This window comes from Notechis scutatus, chromosome 5, assembly GCF_049901735.1.
Source record: "Notechis scutatus isolate UNSWTSFEM ecotype Mainland chromosome 5, rNotScu1.2, whole genome shotgun sequence".
NCBI lineage: Eukaryota > Metazoa > Chordata > Lepidosauria > Squamata > Elapidae > Notechis > Notechis scutatus.
In genome coordinates, this window is record NC_142013.1 from 49698675 (window position 1) to 49725560 (window position 26886).

The 26886-nt window shown below is 37.2% G+C and overlaps 1 protein-coding gene across 1 annotated transcript; it reads right to left on the bottom strand.

The window, feature by feature from the left end:
- Positions 1 to 10651: 10651 nt before the first annotated feature.
- ADAMTS1 (ADAM metallopeptidase with thrombospondin type 1 motif 1) lies at positions 10652 to 25213 on the bottom strand. Its single transcript, XM_026664130.2, has 9 exons — positions 24246 to 25213; positions 21292 to 21638; positions 20548 to 20680; positions 18914 to 19081; positions 15221 to 15507; positions 14424 to 14607; positions 14166 to 14338; positions 13539 to 13714; positions 10652 to 13273 (listed from the first exon to the last, which is right to left on the bottom strand). The coding sequence occupies exons 1-9, from the start codon at positions 24856 to 24858 to the stop codon at positions 12535 to 12537; spliced, it is 2820 nt and encodes a 939-aa protein (XP_026519915.2). The 5' UTR covers positions 24859 to 25213; the 3' UTR covers positions 10652 to 12534.
- Positions 25214 to 26886: the final 1673 nt, after the last annotated feature.

Here is a 26886-nt window from a genome sequence, read left to right on the forward strand (position 1 = left end):
AATTGTTTACCAGTAAACAATTGTTTTCAAATTACTAACTGGTGTGGTAGTTGATGTGGTCTAACAGCGTCTAGTTGAAAACAAGCTTTTTCCCTCTGTGCAAAAGGGAAACTGTCCAAACATACATTGCAATGACTTACCTGTCAATGAATACTTCAGCTTCAACCACAACAACACAAGAGCACACAATAGATACAAAGTCAAGGTTAACCGCAAGGTTAAACTTGATTGTAGGAAATACGACTTCAGCAACAGAGTGGTCAATGTCTGGAATACTCTACCTGACTCTGTGGTTTCTTCCCTAAACCCCAAAAACTTTAACCTTAAACTGTCTACTATTGACCTCACCCCTTTCCTAAGAGGTCTGTAGGGGGCGTGCATAAGCACAACAACATGCCTACCATCCCTGTCCTATTGTTTTTTTTATTTTTCTTATATGTACCCATTTTATGTATTCATAACTATGTATATACTTATACCTCTTATCTTGTAAGCGATTGACAAATCAAATAAATAAATAATAAATAAATAAAAACAGCAGAGGACAGCAGAGGAACAAAATATCAGCTTCTCATTGACAAGATGATTCTGGAAACCTGCAAGAGAAGGAAGACCAACTTGCATGTAGTTTGGTTTATTACAAGAAGGAATTCAGATCACTACCTAGAAATAACAGAAATCAGTAGAAACATCAGAAGCTTTAATGAAAGATCAATGGCATAGTGGAAAATCACAGAACATGAAGACCTGCAAATAAAAGTAGAATGATTGTGGTAAAAGAAAGCAAAGATAATGCCAATAGCAATAAACATCTTGGGTGCAATCCCAAAACATCTGGATTCTTGAACACCATTGGCATTGGCAAAATCCCCACCAGTCAATTGCAAAAAACAGCTTTATTTGTATTAGCTTACATTCTTCAATACCTTTAATATTCCCTTTAACTGGTACACAACAACATTCCAGGAGTTTGGGAAAGACTCAATAGTAGGACAAAAATGTCAAATCCAATCTAAACATCAGGCTGATCGTGTGACCAATCATAATAATATATTTGATTAACAGGTCACCTACTTGTGGAAATCTTCAAATATATTGGTCTATAAATTATATCATATCTCATCAATAGAAGGCAGTGTCATAGCTGAAAAGACACCATGGGTAGGGGAATATATTTAAATATTTTTTGTCTTTGAAGATTGGTGAATATTTAATAAAAATAGCAATGGGAATTATAGAGAATAAAAACTTTCTAGAAAGGGGGCAAAAGAAATATTATTAGAAATAAAATAATTTTTCACAAGGATTAAAATCATTAATTAGATATAGATACAACAATCCAGTTCAACTGCAGTTAGCTTTCTTTGCCCATGAAGAACTGTATGCAACATATAAAACTGCAGCATCCTAGACAATTGTTAGAAAACAGGGTTGCTTTTATTGTTTCTTTCATACAGCCCCAGGTTTTTGTTTTTGCTTTGAATCTGTTGTGTTCTAAAAAAAAGGCAGATACCAGTTGCTACAAAAAAAGAGTCTATGTACAAGACTATGTGATGTTATTTAGAATAAAAGAGAAGTCAATAACTTATTTTCTGCAAGAAAACAACTTCCTTCACATTTATTTCCCAAAGATTTAATGTTGTCTGAAATAGTGTGGAAAGTTTATTATCCTCAAGAAACCACCCTCTTAAAATACAATCTTGTTTGACTGAACTGATGTCTCTTATTTAAGTTTCATCACTCTTTCCATCATAAATTCTATTATGGAAGAAAGCAGTGGGTGTACTATTTATGACACCACCAAGCTGAATCCATCACATAAAGTTTTAGGAATATTTTTTAAAAAATATATAAACTAGTGGGGGAGGCAAAGGGACAAAAATCAATCATTTTATGATTGATCATTTTATTAAGAATCATTTTATTACTTCCAGATGAGAAAAAAATGAGACAACACAGTGATGTCCTCCAGTTTTTCCCATCTGTAATTAGGAGTGAAAATATTTTCCTCATCTCTTAATTTCAATGTAAGTGGGATTGATTTCAGTTCTGACACTGGTAGGATTGTTGAAAATGCTCTATTATCCAAGCTTCAGCAGATGCCTCTCTTCATGACTGAAATTCAAAACACCAGCCTCAGAAGTCTTATTTATTAATATGTCAGTCCCCATAAAGGCCCCAGTACATGTCTTTTAAAAATTGCAGGCAAATATCCAGTTCTTTGCTTACCCAAAAAAAGAGAAAGGCAAGCTAAAGTGATATAAATAACTCAGAACAGCTAGGCGGGGTTAAACAGAAGCTTTTTGAGGAGCAGCCACAATTTGTCTTCTGCTAAATGGATCATTTGAAACCATCCATGTCAGCATGGCAGCCATTTGGAGATAGTACCCATGTCCTGATCTCAAAATCTTAATCACCAGGCAGAGACTGTACAGAGAATCACAGAGATATCCTTGGAAAAGGAATGTGGCAGTTAGTAAAAAAAAAAAAAAAGGAATTAGACCTGGAAAGAAAGAAGAAATAAACTTAAATGATACCACCTTGAGTCTCTTTTGAATAAAAGGAAGGGAAGGGAAAGTGCTGTCAGGATTTCAGAATTGTGTTGCCACTTATATCAGGGGTGTCAAATTAGCATCGTCATGGCGTCATCATGTGATGTATCATGACTTTTTCCCTCTTTGCTAAACCGGACATGGGCATGGCCAGTGAGTGACGCATCCAGTCCACAGGCTGTGAGTTTGACAGCCCTGGCTTATATCAATATCTACAGCCATCTCAGACAAAATGCAGATATGATTCGGATGCTGTGTTTGATCATGCAAGATGTCATTCGTTGATCCGAAAAGTGGACCCTGCATCTTCTAGGGAAGATGATGATGATGATGATGATGATGATGATTGCTTATATCAATAAAATAGAATTCCAGTATATCTTGTGGAATCTGTTTTCTTACCTGGTCTGACTTGACAAGCTGACTTAATTTGGGTATTCATGCTCTACTGGTATAGGAGTGCCATATATCCAGAATCACCTTGTATCTTTTCCCGCAGGGAAAAAATGCCTCCTATAAATAGTGTGGAACATCTGCTGGTGGACAATCAAATAAGAGATCCTCTTCCAGTAGTTTCTCAGAAATCTAGATTCAACCTGTTCTCTGATGATTAAACCTAAAGTCTTCTAAACATTTGAATCTCAATTTGAAAATTCTTCACAGGAAATGTGGTTAATTACTCAGTACCATACTATAAACAATAACTAGAAATAAAATAAAATTCTGTCAAATCATACTAAATATGGTTTGACGTCTATACTTTTCTAAATGTGTTTTTATTTTTACTGGACATTTTTAATTAAGTAAATTGTAGCACTGAGTGGTGTTTGTTGCATATTTCATTCAGCTCTTTAACAGGAAGATGTTGTAAATAGTAATACATTTGATAAACACTTCTATAAAACATGTAATATTGAGGCTGTTCATACAGTATAAAACCTCTTCAAATATAAAATTTCTTCTAAACTGTGCCCCCAAGACCTGCTGGTGAAATCTTAAGATGCAGGAAGCCAGTTGTCACAGTTCCAAACCAAGCCTGCAAAAGAAGAGGCCACACTGTGAGCAGAACGGGTCTCTTTACTGGAGTCTCAGCTTGGCATGTGGTGAACAATACAAGTAAAAGAGTTTCTAGCCAGCATTAGTGGCTTCTGCTAGCTAGCTGACTATAAAGAACCCAGCACACCCCATCCTCCTGTTCCCAGTTGCTTCCAACTGATTCAGTAAATACTTTTTTGGGCCTGCTCCAGCAAGTGCTCTCTGAGGCAACTGCTCCTTGGCCAGGTCCAGCAAGCATACTTCAGGCCTGGATGGCTTCTGAACTGACCGCTGTTGGCTTGCCTTCCTGGCTCCTCTCCCAGTGTGAATCCCATTACCCGACACCTATCGGTGTCCCCATGCACTCCCTCCCCCTGCGCGTGTATAGCAACTCTGAAACAGCATGTTGTGGCAACTTTGAACAGTACACTGTCTTGGACGTTGACACCAGCCATGTCAGGTTTGTCTGATAGAACTTCACCAAGCTTGGGTCTTCAAAGTTGGAGAAAAATATGCTTCTCCTGATTTTGGCCAGTTTAGGTGAAAAATCAAGACTATCATGATGGACTATGATTTGAAACAACTTGAGGCTAGAATAATATTAACAGGCAATGCTGTTGTTGGGTTGAAAAAGAAAGCAGGATAAGTAACTTTAGTAGATTCCCCTCCAATCACAATATCTCTGGAATTTCTAAGTCATCCAGGTCATGGTTGTCCCAAAGGTGCTTTTCAGGAGGCAACTAGACTTTCTTGTTTTTTCTTTGAAGACATTTTGCTTCTCATCCAGGAAGCTTCTTCAGCTCTGACTGGACAGTGGGAAATGGAAGGATTTATATTCTTTGCAGACAGCTGGTCATTTGCATTCTTTTGGAGAGTCATTGAGGCTACTTGGAGGTTTATATGGGTCCTCAGGGTAACCTGAGTCATGCAAACTGTTTTGGGGCCTTCTTGGCTGCAGAATGTTTTCTGTCCTGTGTCCCTTCAGAGTTGAAGACAGGCACAGGCTTTTGGGGATGAGTCTGAATTGTCTGCATCTCAAACTGAAGTACAAATGGTTCCATAATCTGCAATTTTTCTGGAAATCCATTCATACTCCCACACCATTTGAAAGATGCACATCCAAAGTGAATGGAAATTCTATGGAAATTCTCAGTGATAGGGGGTTGTCCCAAAGCTGCTTTTTCAGGAGGTAACTGGACTTTCTTGTTTTTTTTCTTTGAATCACAACCACAATCCAGTTACAGTTAGTAGATAATAAGATAAAATTCTATCAGACAGCAATGTATCAGGTGCATGTTGTTTTTGACCTCCTGATGCTGGCCCTCTTCAATTCTGTCTTCCAGATGCTGGGAATTAATAACATTGGGTGAATACTGCAATCCTGACCTGCTTGTGAACTTTCCATGTAACATTTGGCAGAGTTCCTTGAAAAATATTAAGCTGAGTTGAATAAACTGAAGAATTAATCTCTATTCTATTTATCTTACTCTTGTTATGAATTTCCTGTTAAATTTTTGCCAGTATTGGTTACCCTCAGGTAATACCTGACCATTGTTTTCCAAATGTGACAAAGTGTTGTCCCACCTGGTGATAGTCTTCATGAAAGCTGAGGCACTTTTACATAAGAATTCAGCTGCAATATAAGGAATCCAATGTTATGTATAATGGAAAGTTTTCCTCCTGATTGCAGAGAAACAGATCTACAGGCAGAGGTCCATTCCATTCCATAGGTCTTTTCATTTTTGTGGAAAAAAATTCTAATGTTATCCTCCTCAGTACAGTTCTCCAAGAGGTGGTCAGCATGTGTGCCAGTCTTGGAGCTAAGTCTATAATCCCAATTGGACTTTAAAAATGGCCTTTTCTCTGCTTTGAGTTCCTTCTTGATATAAAGGATGTGTTTATTATAATGCCAGCTGTCTTATCTGAGAATTTATTGAAGAGAATTACTGTGCCTTCTCTACTAGGTTCAATCTATATGTGTGTATACTTGTGTGTGGTATTGGTCTCATTGCAGTTAGAGAATTTTGAATAATCAGGAAGTGAAAATGTGTGTGTGTGTGTGTTTATTTGTAATTTTCCTTTAACAACCATACATATTTTGTGAACAGTGTTAACTGGGTCAATATACTTTTTACACAATGCTAACATTAATAATACAATTAAATATACATAATTGTTGTCTTCTTCCAACATCTAATCTTAATAGACATATTGTAATTGTAATAGATTCCTTTATATATCAATGTATATAATACTATTTTCCCAATTTGTACTCATTTTTTCTCATTTTTGGGGGTTCTTCTACAGTCACATCTTTGTCTTTAAACAGTACCATTTTCTCTTTATGATTCTTTACCACTTTCTCCATAAATGGGAGAGCAATGGATCACTATCCTTGCAGGAAGGAGGAAGAGGTAGAGAAAGAGAGGATGCCATGCTGGAGTTTTCTTTAGGCTGAGTAAGTTTCTACACAAGCCTTCAGTTCCAAATATATTTCTTAGCAATGCAAGATCTCTGACTAACAAAATGGATGAATTAAGGCTACAGATTGCAAAGACTAAATTCATCAAGAACTGCTGTGTTTTGCTAATCAGAGAAACTTGGCTTCATTCACTCATTCCAGATGCAGCTGCTGAACTGGAAGGCTACATAACTCATCAGCAGGACAGGAGTAGAGATTCTGGTAAGAGCAAAGGGGGAGGTTTAAGCACAAAACATAATCACCGAACCAGTAGTAACACCGGTTGAATCCCACCCCTGACCGGTTGCTTTCATGGTATGGAGACAATAACTTGGTCCTCAACACCAAGGAGCTTATAGTGGACTATAGAAGGAACAGATCAGACATCCAGCCCTTGCTTATCAATGGAGACAGAGTGGAGCAAGTGGCCAGTTTTAAATTTCTGGGTGTTACCATAAAAGAGGACCTGACCTGGGGTGCTCACATTGCAGCACTGGTCAATAGGACCTAACAGAGATTATACTACCTAAGACTCAGAAAACAACAACTGAATGAAAAACTGCTGGTGACCTTCTACCACTGCACCATAGAGAGTATCTTCACTTACTGCACCTCTGTATGGTTTGCCAATTGCACAGTGGCAGATAGGAAAGCACTCCAGAGGGTTAACATCATTGCCCAGAAGATCATTGGTTGCCCTCTCCCCTCTTTGGAAGAGCTTTATAGCTCCCGTTGCCTTAAGAAAGTTCAAAACATTCTTAAAGATCCATCTCATCCTGGGCACCCTTTTTTGAACTATTACCATCTGGCCGGCAGTACAGGATAATAAAAACAAGGAAAATTGGCTGAAAAACAGCTTCTATCCCAGGGCAGTAACTCTACTGAATTATATAGTATAGTGCAATATTAATGCAGTATCAGGGGTTTTCAATTCAATGTATAGAATGTGAAGGATGTGTGTTTGTGTTTATTTTCAGTCATAATGTACACTGAAGATAGTATTGAATTTCGTTGTACAAGATGCAATAACAATAAACTAAACTAAAACTAAACTAAAATATATTTAAACATCAATAACATTTCTTCATACAATGTGTTTGTTGTCCCCTGTTGAATCACTAATATTTTAATATTTTAAATTACTCAATGTTCCACCATAATTCCAGTATCTCAATTTTCTAGAAATACCAATAAAACCAATTATTAATAAGATTTAATCAGTCCCGATTATTTCAAGTCCCCTGTATTTATAGTCCTTAAAAGCTATGTTTCAATATATTTTTTACACAGTTAATAATAATAATACATTTAAATATACCTAATCAGTCTTCCACCTTCTAACATTAATATATTTGTAGTTATAACAAATTGTATTATGTCAATATGTATACCACTATATTCCCAATTTATACTTTTTACTTTCTCTATTAGTTTTTAATAGTCACCATATTGCAAGATATTTTATACTCCTAGTATCACTTTTTAAAGTATTTAGAACTCTTCTGAGGAAGGATAGGCTAGAAGAACAAATAATAGGCCATTGTGATGTATTCTTTGCCGATAAAAATCATTTGTATGTATTCAGAGTTCCTGTCATAATGTCACCAGAATAGACCAAAGGACAGAATTGATACTGATGTTTGCTTCAGGGTTTGATTCCATCTGTCTGTATCATCACTCTGTGGTTTGTGTTTGATGCTTAGTAGCTGTTTCATAGAATCGTTTAATTATACAGCAGGCCCTTTTCACTACAGGTCCTTGGGCAGGAGTTCGAATTAAAGCATGCAGATAGTTACCGTAATCCTTTGTTTGGACACATCCTCTGAAAGGGAGATACCAGCCTTGAATCCAACTATATTGAACAGCTATCCTCTAGTCTCCAGACTTCAATTTTGGGCAAATGTAGTAGACAAAGTGACAGGGCAACAGATACAAAATATTATCAAACTTTCTATCACAATCTTTTTAACCATGCCTGAGTATAGAATGAAAAGTGTACTGATTGTTCCCATCAAAATTTAGAAGTAGGATTGGGATTGGGAAATCACAACTGTACTTGTTCTGTTAATTGTTTTTACTTTTTATTTTTTTGTAAAAAATTATTTGGGTTTTCACAAAACATAATACAAATAAAATATCTTTTTTTGAGAATAGCATGGTCCCGGGTTATCACTTCTCCATACAGACACAAACTCAATTTCATATTCATCTTTGTGTTCTATTCCATATCTTATTACTATTTTAACATTTTCTCAATAATTTTTCCCCTCCCTTAGTTTTCTCAACCTTGCTTTTAATTATCTCATTCCTTTCTAAATTCAATTATATATATCTTTTTCTAAGTTTCAATATCTTTGTAATCATTATATTTATACTTTTGTCTGTCCCGATTCAATTTAATATTTTCTTTTCTCATTAAACAAAAATTTCCCCTGTAGTTACTGATTGGAGTATGACACCTTTGTATCTTTTAATTTTTGTCCATTCAACTCTTATTTAAACTTCAATTTATGCCTTTACAGTTATAACATTCAATATAACACAGTTGAATTCAGTTGAATTCTCCTTGGTACATTCTTCCAGTTGAATTCTCCTTGGTACATTCTTAAAATACACACTAAGTTCTTAAAGAGAAAGTACTGTATATATATAACAATAATAAATAATATACTTATTCTATTCCAATTCAGCTCTCTCATTAATGTTAGTTATAATCTTTAACATCTTTAACATTTCTTTTCAATGGGATATCATACTTCCTTAGGAACACTTATAATAATTCCATAATTTTTTCATATTTCTTTCATATTCCTCTTCACTTAAATTTTTATAACTCATTAATAATAATTAAAATGTTCCCATCCTTTCCTAATTTCATTCTCTTTATTTCATTTATTTATTAACAAACATTCCATTCCATTACAATGAGCATTATTAATGTTAATGATTTTAAATACCATCACCCAGGGTATCCTTCTGGTTTGTCTGTGAGAGTTGGAATCAAAGGAATCATTTTTACATGGTTCTGCTCATTTCTGAGTGAACAGAAGTGTATATGGGGCATGGCAGCATGAGATATCATGATATGGAAAAACATGCGCAAGGGGAAGAGGGCCACATTTTGTGGCATCTCATTCCTCTTAAATACTACATGAAGCAGATGTGAGAGGTCACTTGATTTGAGAAATGCCATCATCAATTACCACACAATACCAAATTGTATATATTCCCGCATAAATGAAAGATATGATGGAAATTTTGATTTGATGTCTGAAAAATATAAAGGAGAACCATGCCAAGACTCAATTTGGAGAACCATGCCAAGACTCAACCAAGATGGAATGGCTATTGATTTAGAAGTCAATAGTCTAAGATAGCATCAACAGTTTTAAATAGGCTGCTATTCCACAGAAAGAGCTGGGCTGAAACAACTAGTGGAAGCTGTATCTAGGAGACTCTTTGTCACACTCCTGATGTTCCAAAGGTGCTTTTTCAAGAGGGAACTGGACTTTCTTGGTTTTTTTTAAAAAAGACATTTCGCTTTTCATCCAAGAAGCTTCTCCAGCTCTGAAGAAGTTTCTTGGATGAAAAGCAAAATGTCTTCAAAGAAAAATAAGGAAGTCCAGCTGCCTCTTGAAAAAGCATCTTCGGGACAACTATGACCTGTTGACTGAGAATCTCCATAGACACACACCTGATGGTACATCACTTATGATCTTTTCTGAAACAGAAGGCACTAGCAATGGCCACTCATGGCCTTACCATTTCATTCTGAGATGACCAATTTACTTTGCACGATTACCCAGAACTACAGCTGCTATGAAGTTCAAGTTCCTGCATGCCCACAAGAGCAATCCAATGTTGTCATATTATGTAAGATCTGCTGGAGCTGAATTGTTTGTTGGTGTTACCCAGGATCATCTTTTTAACCCACAAAACCTTTCATGTCTTGGATCCTGGGTATTTCCATAACCACTTATTCTAAATGGAATCTGGTTACCTGCTAACAAAAATCTGCCACTTGGTTAAAAGTGGTAATTTGCAGAGTTTTACAAATGGGTATTTTTGTTTTTAGAAGCTTATATTTAAAAATAGACAGGCACGGTTTATTTATTACACTAATATATGATTTAATATTGAATTACTGAATAAAATATGGTAATTAGGCTGGATTCATGCATCATGCAAAGTCAAAAATTATGGTTTATAAACTTCAGTAATTTGGTTTATGATCTGCACAAAACTAAAATAAGCCATCTTATAGGTTAGCATAATGTGTGAACTCAACCATAATGTGAAAGATGATAGGATCTGGGGCAGGAGAAGAAAGAGCAATCAAAGGATTTTCCATGTCTGAAACATAAATTTTTAAAAAAGGAAGATATATCCTTGGAAAGTAACAAAATGTGATCCTCAATACTATGGAACATAACTTAAAATATTTAAATTTAGAATGATCACAGCAAGTGTTCTATTTTCCAGTAGGACAGGAAAATGGTGTACCTTTTGAGTTTTGTATGCTCCCTAGTAATGTTTACCCAGAGATTCTTTTATACTTTTAGGGAAATTTGGTTTCTAGAGTATGTAATTCTGTACAATCATCTAACATATAATCTGATTTTCAATTTATTTCTCAACAACAGTAATATACAAAGATTAAAATCCAGCTGCGCAGACACTTTTTACAGCATCAATGAAATGAACTATTTCACCATAGAGTTCCAATTTTCACAATTCACATCAAGAATTTGAGACTTCAGGATATGGGGTAAACAGATGCACTTTCATTATAAAATGGTAAAAAGAAATGGTTTGCCAGACAATTAATTTTCAAATGGTTGCCTTGTATGATTTAACATGAAATTCAAAGGAACAAAAATGTGGAGATTACTTAACTTGAATTTGAATGTATATTAAATCCAGATAAGCACAAACACTGGCCCTATTAATGGCGAATTGATATACAACGTGCATTCCAATGGGACAAGAGAATATCTAGATCTTAATTTACTCTAACCCTACTCTGCTGCTTGGCGCTAGCAAGTACAAAGTATATCTTAACATATGCTTTGTGATAAAATCAAACTAGCTATTCTTATGAAGATGTGATAAAAACTTATATAAAACAAAAACTCTCAATTTCAAAAATTCATAGTTTATTATTTCTAATAACATATTATATTGCATAAATACTCTATTTTGTTATATGTCTTTTCTTTAAAAAAGTGATAACTTAAGAAATTGTTTTAGACAAGAAATATAAAAATAAATACATTCATGACAGTATATGCATTTGTTATCAATTATAATCCTTCTCAGAAGGGAAAAAATAAATACTTATAAAGTATATATCATTTGTAATACATTTTACTATATACATATGAAGAGACATATTCTCTCATAGTCTATAGCCTAGCAAATAACTTTAAATATGCAAATACTGGAAAACTGCTGTGGATGGACCTGCTATCCTGCAGCTTAATCTTCCCTGCTTTGTAAGAGATTTCAGCAGTGTAGTTTTTGTATGCAATGAGACAACTTAAGGGTCTTCCAGATATCTTGTGACTGTTAAGTCTTGTATTTCCCAACCAGCATAGTATTTGGCTATGTTGGCTGAGCACATCTGGAATTAATTTGGATATGGAAAACTGTTATAAGAGACGTTCCATTTATAGTGGAATTTTATGTTTGCAAAAGGTCGTATGTAAGCATGTTACTTCTGACCACCATGGCAACTGTTACTGTATGTGAAATGGCAGCCTGTCAGGATTATTTCATGAAGAAGCCAGCTTTCATATAAAACTTATGCGTATGTTCCAAATGTCTATTAGATTTTGGAACAAATATGTTAAAGGGAAGAGAATTAAATTTGGGATAGTTCTTTCTTTCTCCCTAATATGTGGCTTTGAACTGCAACATATCTCTTAAGAAGATTAAATACATTCTAATGTTTGAAATTTTAAGCATCCAGGACTACTTGTTTTGCCTCTCCATTAGAAATTTAGTTGAAAACTCTCTTTAAATAATGTGGGTTTTGTTACGTATGAGGTAGGCAAGACCTGACCAATAATTAAAGAACTGCCTTTTTATTTCCCCACTTTGATCAGGAAAGGAATTTTATCAGTACAATAAAATTGCCAGAAGTTAAAAAAAAATGCTATTCCTGCCAATGTTTCCTTAAATTTGTTTTGGGCATGGCATACTTTGTTTAATTTGTAAAAAAACTAAGATTAAGAGATGTGTGTTTCCGAATTTGCTAGCAACTAAACTGGCATTTTTATCTACTGTTTATACTGACAGGATTCCTTCCTACTCCATGATTTAATACCATCTAATATTTGCACTGTCCCATCTCAGTGACTCTACTCTGAATTTCCACACACAAATTACAGTTGTTACCTCTCACTTCAATTTCAGTGCTTTGGTCTGAATATACATACATACGTACATACTTATATATATATAGCTTTAGATTTCTATTATAGTTTAGCTGCAAAGTGTAACATTACAAAAGTCTATTAAATGTTTTGGCTTTTTTGAAAGGTCACAGTTTTCATGTGTCAAAATTGTACCATCAAAGGAAATGCACTTTAATAACCTCTTTTTGAAACCCTCCCCACATGTCTTGGAACAGGGTGACCAGTTTCCTAGCTGCCATCGTGGGCATGGTGTGTCTGCACATGGTCGTACATCATTTGGCTTCAGTTCTTTTGCACAGTCTGAGGCAGGTCGTCCACTAAGGTCTCTGCATTGTACATATCTCCTCTGCCAGCCAGTACCACATGACTTAGAACATTCTCCCCATTCTTCAATAATCCATTCAGATAAAACTGTCTCCTTGATTGCATTGAAAGACTCAGTCTTACTGATAGGCTCCTCTGAACCCAACTGTGTTGATTTCTTCATAAAATAGGTATATTTGATTTTAGATCGAAATGAATCACCCACAGCAAGGACCTGTATGGTTAATGGTTCCTTCAGTGGACTGAAGCTACGAATTCTTTCCAGAGAAGCAGATGAACCACTATATCTCAAAACGTTTCCTTTATAAGTAATATCTTGCTCCATTGTTGTTAGTGTATAGTCACCATTGAGAATATAAGTATCATCAGCCACTTTGATTGCAAGGAAGCTTCCATCTTGCCGTGTCCCCCTATGATTTCGTTGCTTCACTTCTATGTTTGTTGCCCCAGCAGGAATCACAGCAACATCCTGGTAACCAGGTCTATAAGAAAGAAGAAGAGCTATTGTTGAATACCAGCACCTCTTAATTATTAAGGACTCCTATCACGGGCAAGAACTTAGGTTGAATCTTATAATAAAGTAATGTATCTTGAAAACTTTGTAACTAAAATAATATACTAACATAAAACCTGCAGTTCATTTACAATATTAATCATTGCTTCCTATACTGATTAAACAATTCAAATGGAAAAAAAATCTTCCATGGTAATGAGTAGGGTAACAACTCCTAAAATGTGAAAACACACCTGATGTTAGAAAACATTCCAGATACTTTCTTGCAGGTAGATCCATTGCCTCCACAGATGCCACATTTATCAAACTTCTTACTGGATCCTATGACACGATCACATCCTGCTTTTATACATTGCCCTTGAACACAGATTGAAGTGGAATCTGGGCTACATAAAGTTCCATCTACCACCTTTAAAGCAAGGAAGACTTGATTAGAAGTTATACAAAGTTTATCATTAAATTTTTAAAGTACTGAACAAAAATCCAGTCAGTTAATCTATTTTAAGTTTCATTTAAAATCAAAGTGTCCTTGGGGTTTATATATTATGTTAATGTGAACTATGATATAGTGCCATTATGATTTCATTATGATTTGTGAATCACAAATTAAGGTTTTTATACTTGTTTTGTTAGTTAATTTCATAATGGAAACCAAATCAGAAGCGTTTGAGTGCTTTTTGGAAGTAAAATGTTTAATAATTACTATACATTGCTAGGATACCAAGAATGATCACAGCTGATGGCAGCAAGTTGGGATGTAAAATGCTACTTTGTTTATTACAGAAATTCTACCAGCAGTCAAAGTTAACAAACACATCCATATAAAGAGTTTGATGTATATGATATGCACTTGCACCCACCTTTGGTTGAAGAACAAAAAAATATCCAGTGCCTTTGGCAAGGCAAACCAGCTTGCATCTGTCTTTGGGAGAGACTCCAGCAAACTTAGGTATCCATTCCACTGCAAGGCCAGTTCCAAAAGATTTGGAAATATCATTGTGAGCCTCACATTGTTCCTCCCTGAAAGTTTTGGCTGTAAATTGCAAAGACACTGGTCAGGTTTAGGAGACTCAAGTTTTATTTTATAATTGCATTTATAAAATAACTGTAAAACTTACTATTCTCTGGACAATCTTCAATATTACAGGATCTGTACTGCACACGCTTGCCTTCACAGTACTTTCCTCCATTCTTTGGAACTGGGCTATCACATTCTCGCACAGAATATTGCACCCCTCCACCACATGTTCGTGAACACTCTCCCCATGCTTCCCATGAGCCCCAGCCTCCATGAACAGGAATCTACAATTCGAAACACAGAAACAAATGTCCATATTAAAACAACTTGTAAAAGCATTTTATAAGAGGAGGGTGGCATAAAATTTAGAAATAGTTATGATCCTATTCTTTATGTAATGTGTATTATGATTGTAGGGCTTTAGGCTTGCGAGGTAAAACAACACCCTTTCATGCTATTCAAAACTAGCAAAGAGTAATAAAGCATATGCACTTTTAGTCATAACTAATACATATTGAATCTAATGGTATTTCTTCTCAATACACATATACTAGGTATTTCTGATAAATCTGCGGTACAAAACGTGTTCTCATTTGTAGATCATTCCAGGGTAGATCACCAAAAAAGATACAATAATTGTTTATTATAACTTATTTGTTACTTTTATTATTAATTACTGAATGGCAAATTAATTTTAAACACAATTTTGATAACATTTTTCTGCAACGCTCATCAAATGGTGCCTCAAAATTTTATTCACTTTTAAAGCAAATAAATTTTTTATTAAGTAAAAATTTAAAAGGAAAATTTAAAAAATATATTGTTAAATTAAAAATTAAACCTGAATAACTCAGAATATTTTTCATCTTACTCAGCTACAAGCAAACAACAACTTACATCATATAGCTTCTTGTCTGTTTTATTAACGCACTTGCCATTCATGCACCATTTTCCCTCTCCACACGTGGTGCCATCTGCCCAAGGAAAGTGTTTTGTTTGGCACATAAGCACTCCACCAGAAGTACCAGTACACCACAAAGTTGTACATATGCTAGCAGAATCAGGACAATGTTTGGATTCTTCCCCAAATGTAAATTGGCACTGTCTATTAGCATCATACATTGTGCCAGGAAGATCAGAAGGGAACGTCAATGGCTTGTGAGGTTTGTCCAGCAGACATTCACCTGGAAATAACAAAGAAAAACCATATTGTGACTTTTGACTATTTTTTCTTTAAATATTGTAGTGTCACTGTTTGAAAAATGATAGAAATTAGAATATATCTATTCAAAATGGCTGACACATGAATTTACAAGAGAAATTTTAGTCTATTAACTTTTCTGGTTTAAATTTAAAGAATGTTTATAAATATAAAGATGTGAAGTATGTTTGGTAGGCCACATAATTCAGCAATGCATACTATTCATCCATCCATCCATCCATCCAACCAATTTATATAACCTTCCATCTCACCCAAGCCAATTCTGGTCAGTTCATAACAATAGATTAAAAAGTGAGAGTAGAAAAACAACAAATACGAATACAAAAGACCATAATAATAAATATCCAAATATCCTGAAAACAAACTAGCAACCAATGCAACTTGAGGAGCTGAGGTTTAACATATATTGTCCTAGGAGTTCATATAACTGACTGTGTCATTGCATTCTATACTGGATACTTTTCAATGGAAGCACATTGCAGCAGTGAAAGATGGAAGTGTCTAGGGCAGGGGTGTCAAACTCAAGGCCCAGGGGCCGGATGCAGCCTGTGGGGTGCCTAGATCTGGTCTGCGGAGCTGCCCTGGAAATAATGAAGGACAGGCCCACAGTGCCTCTTCTAACAAAAACAGAGGAGGGTTGCGTGCAGCTCTCTCGAGCTCCGTTTTGCTGGCAGAGGGTTGCAGGAGGCCATCCCAGCCGAAAATGGAGATTGGGAGCCCATTTTCTCTGACAGAGTGATCCAGCCACTACAGACACCCCCAAACGAGTGACATAGAGCTAGCCATGCCCACCCTGGCCCTCCAAGGTTAATCACAACCCTGATGCGGCCCTCAATAAAACCAAGTTTGATACCCCTGGTCTAGGGCAAGACTGACTGCAAAGAGTGTCTGACTGTAAAGAGGATCTAGAAACAGGTACACTTGGGGCTCAAGACGAACCTGTTCAAACACCCTCCTAACCATGACTGCTCCCTGCAAAGGAATTATGAAACTAGAAGGGCCCTCTTATTATGCATTGGATCTGTCTGAGGCAGTGTAACCTCAACCAGGCACCAAAGATAGCATAGTTTTCAAATCAGTAGAATAAGTAGAATTTCAGATGAAGCCTGTTCTTTCCCTTAGCCTCCAGCATGGGATAAAATATTCATGGCGTTGCTTATTTTGCCAGGTGTAGAAATATACAATTAGATATACTTCACCCTGTGGCAATGTATAAGCTTACCCAATGCCCTGATGAAAAGAAAGAAATGAGAAAACAATGAAATTTATGGCATCCACATAATAGCAGCTGAAGGTAGGATATCTCCTCCTCAATCATCAACTGGAATCAGCCGTGAAGGAAAGAAATGATCCTGCATAACACCATGCTGCCCATCTCCAGCCATATAAGCCAGTGGTGGGATTAAAAAAAAAACTACTACTGTTTCTGTGGGCATGGCTTGGTTTGGTGGGCATGGCAGGGGAAGCATACTGCAAAATCTCCATTCCCACTCCACTCCAGGGGAAGGATACTGTAAAATCTCCATTCCCTCCCCACTCCTGGAGGAAGGTTACTGCAAAATTTCAATTCCCTCCCTACTCCTGGGGCAAAGATACTGTAAAATCTCGATTTCCTTCCCACCCCACTAACCTGCTTTCCAGCTGTGTTCTCCTGTGAAGGGCAACAAAAGACCCAGCTGATCAGCTGAGAGTCAGGAGGCAGAGAATAGATGGGGGCAGGACCAGTCAGAGGTGGTATTTGCTTGGTGGTCATGTGACTAGCTGGGTGTGGCCAACTCTGAACTACTCCAAATTTCCGCTACCAGTTCTCCGAACTATTCCAAATTTCCACTACTGGTTCTCCAGAACTGGTCAGAACCTGCTGAATACCACCTCTGATATAAGCCAATCCAGAATGATACAATGGTTGATAGCAGGGGTGGGATTCAAAATTTTTAACAACCGGTTCTGTGGGCGTGGCTTAGTAGATGGGCATGGCTTGGTGGTCATGTGACTAGCTGGGTGTGGCCAACTCAACATTACTCACATTGAGGCAAACATCTCCTCGCCTGGCCTCTCATGACTGTGTGGATGCTGCAACAGTCGTAAGTGTGAAAAACAGTCATAAGTCACTTTTTTCAGTGCCACTGTAACTTTGAATGGTCACTCTACACAAGCAAAGTACCAGCAAAGGTGGAAAAAAAAAACTCCAGAGAAGTTCCAGAGACAGGAAGTCTAGTCCTGCCAAGAATGTAATAAGAGTTAATGGAGGAGCAGTTTCTGTAAGCAACACAGAATGTTTCCTTCCTGCCTTCCTTACAGGATTAGGCCACTAATTTCTTCTAACAACTGGTTCTCCGAACTGCGTAGAATGTTAACAACCGGTTCTAGTGAATAGGTGCGAACCTGTAGAATTCCCACCTCTGTTTGATAGTATCGAAAGCTGCCAAGAGGTCAAGTAGGGTAAGGATGGATGCACTACTCTCATCTCACCCACGCTAGAAGTTGTCCATAAGTATGTCCAATGCCATTTCTGTTCCACACCTGATTCTGAATCCTAACTAGAAAGGACCAGATAATCCACTTCCCCCAATGCTCTGAAGCTGTTCCCCAACCACCTTCTCTACCACCTTCCTCCCAAACGGTGAGGTCAGATACTGGACAAAAATTGTCCAATACATAGTGAATTCAGTAGCAGCTTATTGAGGAGGGGGGAGCCCTCTCCTTTCATTATAACTGAAAGCTTCTCTTCAAAGTTAAGACACTTAACTGGACACTTATGTGTTTTGCCACTTTAGAAATGCTGGAAACAAATATTGGAATTAGCAACCTATTAATGCTTACCAGAGAGATTTTGATAGTTAATTGAAAACATTAAATGTCTACTTATGTTTGAACATAAGAAGTGGTAAGCTTTATCACCCAGACATTTTATTTCCATTGTTAGAGCAACGTTTCCAGGAACAGAACATTATGGCATTTGGGAAAGATTTGGAAGAGTGAATAGTCATTTGTCCAAGATCCAATATGGTCTCCTACCTAGGCAAGAGGTTGGACTAGAAGATTTCTAAGGACCCTTCCAATCCTATGATTCTAAATTAGAGCCTTCTAATATTTAGTGATCCAGCCATTTATATGCAAATTATTATTATGACTGGTCTATCAGTGGGATTACTCTTTTTTATGAAGGTATCATTCATTTCTTCTGGACTAAAATAAACTTCTTGGGACAGAGCCACATGGTATCTTCTTTGTGTGGCTTCAATTTAATGCTATTCTAACTGATTTGGAAATACCTAAAATATTTTAATGCAATTAATTCTAATATTAAAATTCAGCATCTTGAATGGAATTCAGTTAGAAATATAAGCAGCATGTTTAAAACTTACCATGACCATTATCCAAAAAGGTAGTTATCATGTATGCACTGCATGGAGACCAAGGATGGTTTCGATCCAAGTTGGAAAGCATAGATGCCATCATGTGAGAATCCCTATTTATACCATTAATACTGGTACACTGCTTTGCATCATCATGTGGCATATTAAACACATGGCCTTTAAAAAGAAAAGAAAAAAAGCGATGAACTCATCACACACTAAAACTTGCAGTATGGTGGGAACTTACTAGTTGCACTTATCATGGCTATGTGACACCACTATTAGTTAATATTTTATTTTGAGTTCTATTCAAGCCATTGATTGTCATCAAATATGGTTTGAGGCCTTGGTATCTTTGATGCCTTCTACCTCAGATAGATTATGCTTATCGAAAATGAGTAAGCAAGGAATCCCTGCTGAAGTCGCTCATTCATCATGCTGAAGATCTCACTTTTGTATGGTCCCTTTCAATGGAATAGTTGTCCATAAGTGGCCCTTACTTTCATGGAGTTTTGGAAGTTTGTCAAGAGTGGCTTTATGGGAGGACTGTGAGACTCATTCTGGTTTGAGTGGGACATGACAATATTAATTTTGTTTGAAGCTATTCTTGATTAGAATAGAATAGGAAAGAAAAGAATAACAGAGTTGGAAGGGACCTTGGAAGTCTTCTAGTCCAACCCCTGCTTAGGCAGGAATTATTATGTAATACATTGTGTAATATTATGTAATTACAATGTAAACTATTAAATAATTTACTGTAGTATCATGCATTTTTAAATTCTACATTGCTTGGAATCTGATGGATCATAGTACTGAAATCTTATAGACACACTTTAATATTATATTGTATGCTTAACTTTCTTTTAAGCATTGTGTTTTTATGCTGGCTTGTAAGAACTGATATCAAAAAATAAAGCCAACGCTCACCTCTTTTACTCCATATGATAATTTAAAGCTTTTTCTTTCTTTTTTCTGAACTTAAACTGTGGTTTATAAATCATATACAAAGGTTTCAACTTAACACACACAAGATTTGTTTGGGTGTATTTTAAAAGTCTCAGCCACTTCTTTCCCTCTGAAACCTAAATTTACTTTTTGTCACTGAAAAATATCACTTTACAATAGTAGTCACATCAGTAGCCATTTTCACATATACTGAGAAACTTTAGCTCACGGTTTTGTCCCAATGTTGGTAAAACCTGGACTTCTGAAGGTTTATACTATAAGTGGAATATACCTGAATGATGATACATTAAAAAAAACCTCTGGGACATTCTGGGATAGTTTCTCAACTTCAAAATTTTAAAGATATGTGGACATCAACTCCCAGAATTCCCCAGCCAGCTTTGGGAGTTGAAATCTACTCATCTTAATGTCGCTGAGGTTGAGAATCACTGTCTATGAGAAAGGTTATGGTTTAACCTTTTGCCTCGATCTGGATTTCATACATTTGAAATTGTATTATATAATGACTGAAGCCAGTACTTTTGTCTGACGTGGCAGAGTCTAGGCACCATGGTGAGAACTAGACCACAGTAACTGCAAGAAACAATTGATTTAAAGCCTTAACTGCAGACCAATATGATAAGGCATGTTTTTAAAACAAATACGTTTGCCACAAATTTCCCCTGAATTTCAATTACCTAATTCATGAGTGGTTGTAAAAGCAGCTTGCAAGCCATCATCTTCTATGACAGAGCAACTGCGGTTTGGATCACAAGCAGTTCCCACATCAGCCATCCCAAGAGTGTCACATGTTTTGGCCCCACAGAGATCCTATAAAAAGAAAATATGTACTTTCATTATTAAATGGGTCAGGAGCTTGTCTGACAGAATGAAATTATTTTGGCAATATACCTTTTCATAATGGAAAGAGCATAACAGTCTTCAAAAATAAAAAAAAATGTCATTCAATATGGAAGATGTATTAGGAACAGATGATGATGACTGCAGTATTATTACAACCATGCTATAACAGATGTTTAGTGTAGTATTTAAGTAAACTATTTCATTATCTCACATTTTAAATGATAATACTTTCTATTCAATTTTTACAGCTATTTGTCAAGGGAGAGACTTGAGACATCTTCTGAATGCTTGAAAGAAAGTGGATGTTCATGGTCATGTAACATTAAAGCTTCCTAATCAAACACTCAATAAATATTTTTGTTCATTTTTTCCATGGGGAACACTATTAAAGGTGTAACAAATTAAATTCATGGCACCAGATCATTCCAAGAAACCACACTTTTGACATACTGTTTAAAATATTTCAAATTAAAAAATGTAAAAGTAAAGAAGTGTTTTTGAATCTACTGACTGAAGAAAGTTCAAATTACATTAACTGGAACCTATAAATATCCAGTCTTTCCCGTATTTTGCCTTACCTGTCTAGTAAAAAGAATTGCAGTATCATAGTGTTCTGCGTGCCGGTCACTGGGAGGATTATGTTGCTTCTGCCAGTTGCAAAAATTCCTTAAAGTGAGAGCAGCATTTGAAGATACATCAGGCCCCTTCTGCTCATCATAGATGACTATTATTTTCACCACCACCAAATTAATAGGGTTCCGGATACTGGGATGCTTGTACATTCTACTGGCCACAGACAGGAGTGTGAGAAGGTAATGCTTCAGTCCACTGCCATGGAACTCTGCCATAGATTGGTCTGCTACAAGCAACGTTTCCACATAGCGGGGGCTCGATACAAATCTTTTCTTCCTTATATGTCTATTTTCTATATTAAAAAAGTAAAATGTAAGAAATATATATTACCAATATTTCCCAACAGTATTTATACAACTGCCAAATCATAATCATCAACCACTGCCAAGACAGAATGGGAATCACAAAGATTATCTAAACAGTCCATTCTTTTTGATTCATTTTAAATAAAACTTTAAAAAAACCTAAAGAATATTAATGAATGTTAACCCTACTACAAAGGGTTAAATCCTCAGGCTGCCTATCCTCAGAAATATTTCCATTGAGGATTTTCCACATGAATCATAACTGCTGTCAATAAATTTTCATAGCCATCATACTTAAATATTAAAATTACTGAAATGAAAGACTTTGTATGGATCTGATCCAAAATTTCCCAAGGGCATGGAAAGGGAAATACTCCCATTTTCTTTCTCCGGTTTCCAGTTCCTGTTTAGTAATCAAATAGAAAGGAGTTTCAACTTGCTGCAACTAAAAGTACTTCAGTTATGTAGGTGTCCCATTGTCCAGGTCTAGCAAGGTTTATGCCTGGCCTGAAATTGAATGGGAGCTATTCAGGGATATCATTTGATTGGGAACTAAAAAAATCATCCTGGAAGAATGAGCGTAAGAAACCAATACTATTTGGCTTTTGAGGTAACTACACAAATGTGTTCATGAATTAATCAAGAATGCAGTTCAACTTAAAAGAGACTTCTCTATTAAAAAGGAAAAATATGCTTTCCCATAATAATGTTTGTTGTCACATGCAAATATTATATATTAATATTTTATGTTTGTGGCTTTCTACATGAGAAGCCAAATACAATATTAAACAGTTGATTTCAAGAGGATCTGATAGTGGACTGTCCTTGAATCAGCACTAAACAGCATAACGTAGATGAGGTTCAGCATAAAAATCTTCAGAATTGTTTGTTCCAAGATTGGTAAATATTTGCATATCTTTCATTGCAAGTATGCTGCAAGCTAGTATCCTACAAATATTTATTACAATTCCAAGGCAGAAGGGCCAATGGCTATCAATTCTGGAAGTTGGAATCCAATATATACAGAAGGCATCAGATTAAAGAAAATTTACGATACCTTTGTGTGAATAATGACTACATGAACACATCTATCTAGTTTTCTTGCCAAAAATATGGAAGTACATTGCCTTCTAGGATTTTTTATGGCAGTCTCATATACATGGGTAAGTAAACTCCTTAGGTTATTCAACTAGGGCCTGCCTAGATTCTGGGTACTGATTTTCACCAATGGAACTGAAAGTAATTAGCGAATAACTCCAGATTTCCCAATTAAAATACCAGCCTAAATTTTAGTGAAACGCACCATGAAATTGATTAGAAATTGCATACTTAATATATTACAACCCAATCCCAAAGAAGCTTGCTTGATAATGTAAGCCTCAAGCAATTCCACAGAATGTATTCCAAAACTGACATGCATATGTTACAGATTCAGTATAAGATTAAGGCATTAATTTAAGGGAAATCCATTGCATTAAGAATGTGCACTTTTTATCAATTTTTTAAGAAAGTGAGCAAAGCATTGTAAACTAGACAAGCAAACCAAGTTTTAACTGAATTGCTACTTTGCCCTTTGCCTGACAAAGTTATAACAGTAGAATCTTATGTGTTCTTTCTTTTGCTGCATTTAACTCAGTGGAATTCTAAGGAGACATTACATTATGTTCAGCCAGAAAATGTATCACTTTGATTGCAAGGGTATTTCATATTACCTTTAACCAGCTATACGCTACAGTATTCACATTATCAAAGTTTGAATTGACAAACTAAACCATAAACCATGAATTCACAGACCATGTATATGAAACATATATGCACTGCACCGTTTGAATCCAGATAACTAGGGTGAATCTGGTAAGCCATGTGATGCAAATTCAGGCACCCATTTTCCATGCAGGACATTCTTGTTTTGTGATTGCATTTTCCTTATTGCATTAAGTATCATAAGCTCATTTATTGGATGCATCTCACAAACTACAGGTTCGGAAGGACCACTTTGGAGTAAGTATGCACGAGCTGTCATCAACCAGTAACGTCCGAAATGCTTGTTACAAAATGTCTTTCACTAATCGTCATTTCAAATTCTATCGTATTTAGCCTAAGGCAGCTCCACACCCGAGACTTCTCCACTTCAAGTATCTTCCTGCCTTTATAGAAAAACATTAATCCCACGTATTTAACCTGATTTGGTCCCATTCATAAGACCTTATCCTGGGACTTTTGGGAAGTTCTGTTAATTGCAATCAAAATATTTGACTTCCCTCCTAATAGCTGGACTCGAGAAGTCACTAATTTACCCTAGATACCCCGAATCAACAGTACCTCCCGATCCCACGACTTTCCAAGCCAGAAAGGCCACGAAATTCAGTTCAATCTAGTACTTTTTTTTTTAACGCCTCCGTTTATGACCTCAGCTTTCAGAGTGACCAATAGCAGCACGTCGAAATGTGGCTTTTGGACCATTCCGAACGCATTGAAAACTCTGCGTCTGGGGCGCATGCGTGCCGCGCAGCATCGTCACTGCTGCTCCCAGAGCTAGGCTCCTTGCTCGGACAAGGGCGGTGAAGAGAGGTGCGGTGCAGGGAGAGTAATACCTGCGCGGGTCGCGTAGTCCGGTTGCTGCTCTTCTCCTGGGTGCCGCCGCCCTTCAGAGGCCGAACTTTCGTTGGAGTCGGGCACCTCGCACTTCGTACCGCTGCCCCGGGGGACCCGGCTCTGCCGAGAACGGCTAAGGAGGTGGAGCTCAGGCTGCACCCCTCCTGGAGCCTGGGAGACGGTAGCCGGCTGAATGAGGTACTCTGAGCCGCGCAGGTAGAAGGCGCCGCGGATTCCTCCGCAGAGGCTGAGCGCTGCGGCCGAGGCCGGATCCCCATTGACCGTGCCGGAATAGAAGCAGCTGGCTAAGTTCGCGCCGAGCGCTTGGTGGGACTCCTCTTCCTCCCTCCGGCCTTGGGGGCGGCTGCCAACATATTGGAACGTCAGAGCCGGAGCTAAAAAGCTGTCGTCGGGCTTCAGTTCCAAACTGAAGCGCTCGCCAAAGGCGTCCAAGCGGTAGAACTGCTCGCCGGCCGCTCGCCGCCGCTCGCCAGTATCCACTTTCACGGGCACCACCAGCTCCTCCTCCTCTTGGGGCGAAGAAGGGCCGCCTCGAGCACCCAGCGAGAGCAAAAGCGTGCTCAGCGCCAGGCATGCCTTAGCTCCCTTCATGCTGCACCTCCGCGCGCGAGGCGATAGAAAGGAAAATGAACAATAAGTACGAGAGTTTTGAAAACTTTGCAAATGGCAAGCAAATGGCGCCTTAAAGCACCAGCGGGCAGAACGTCTGTCGAGCCCTTTAGAGGCGAGCCAAATGCGCTGCTTGTAACGGCCTAGGCGGACAAGAGCGCTGTAGGGCTCCTTCCGCGCCCTGAGTTCACTGGCAAAGTCCTGAAGGAGAACTAGAGACAAACCAGCCTCGGCTCTTCGCCTCGAGTATGAGAGCGAAGGCAACGCGCGCTTGCACTTATAAGGAGAACGTCCAGGCCCCCCTTTCCCCCCTCTGTCTTGGAGGCGGGAATCAGCTTGAGCTCATTTGTACGTAAAGTCAAAGGCAACCGTGCCCCTGCCCGTCTCTTTTTGGCGGTCAGACAGCCTTAGGGTTCCCAAAATGGGAGAACGTATAAGCTGAGGAGGGGGGAAATAGGTACTTTACCCGCTCAAGCTACTATTTTATTTCTTTTATTTTTCTTATATGTACCCATTTCATGTATTCACAACTATGTATACACTTATACTTATCTTGTAAACAATTGGCAAATCAAATAAATAAATAAATAAATATTGCCCCAAAGCTACCCGGCCTGGCAGTCCTTTTACTCTCCCTCGGTACAGCTCACGCTCCTCAAGTTTTCCGCGTAGGAGCTGCTGCTGTTTCTTTTTCCAGGAGGAGGAGATTTCCTTGAATCTTTTCCATCCAGTTCTGTGCCAGATCCTTTTTCCTTCCACCGCCCTGGCTACTCCAAGCCCTTTTGAGAGCCAAGGTTTTTAAGACAGCAGAGCACGAATGAAAAAATACGAGATATTTTACACGTTAGATAGATGGTTCTAAGTTTCGGGAAAGACTTGGAAAGCTAAGGCCATAGTAGCACAATTGCTCAATATACATCAGTGATAGAACAGGTGAACGTGAGGGCACTGCATGTCCTGCATTCATAGGTATCCACCACATGAAGGGACTTTCTATTGTGTTCATCTCACCTAGTGAAACACTGGGTAATAAATGTTTCAAAGAAGAAAGCATTGGGGGACCAAGGCACAATATTTACACCTTTCTGTTTTGGACCTAAAAACAAAGCTCTTTATTATTTGGTTCCAAGAAACTTGCTAGTTTAAAGGAATAGCATGTACTGAGGAGACCTTGATTAGTTGTAAGCAGAGAGTTATCTGTAGGTTATTTTCCTTTAAAGTTTTCATTGTACCTACTGTACTATTATAGCCTGCATGTATAGACTGTTACATACCCACACAATTGGAAGCCTATACTTTTTAGATAACTTAAGCAGAAACATTTATGTGGGTACAGTTTTCCAAACAAGCTCTAGCAGTACAGCTAATCCACTTAATTCTTTGTATGCATCAGGCTTGGACTTTCTGTTTTGATTGCATGATTTCTGCATTCCCCCATCCCAGTTAAGATAGGCTTCTAGAGACTTAGGATAAAGATTCTTCTCCCAGACACGTCTGGAATAAGTAAAGCTTTAGTTCCAAAGTTTTCTATTGCATCATCTCTACATGAGAGTAATATTCATAGTGGTTTTTTTTTTCATTTGGCCTTTGTACAAAGACCACGTTTCACTGTTGCCATCTGCCTTAGGGATTTGCTCCCTAGATCCAAAGGGCACGGCTATTCTTGCATCACAGTTGAATATATATTTGGCCATTTTTGTTGTATAATTAATATTTTTGTTATAAATCAGTCTTTTTCATACAATAATTATCTTTCATTCTTTCATTATAATCCCTTTTCCATCACTTTTACAGTATTTTCCTTCCTCCCAAATAATCTGCACTATATTAAAAACCCTTTGACTGAACATCTCAATTGTCAAGTTTTTCTTTCAGAGTTTCATTTCATTAGATACAACTTTGTTCATCTGTTATTTTTGCTTATTACTTGTTGCACAAGGATAATATATTTAAACAAGATCCAGAGAATTATTAGATTTTTTTTTATCCACTGAGCCATGCAGCATTAAT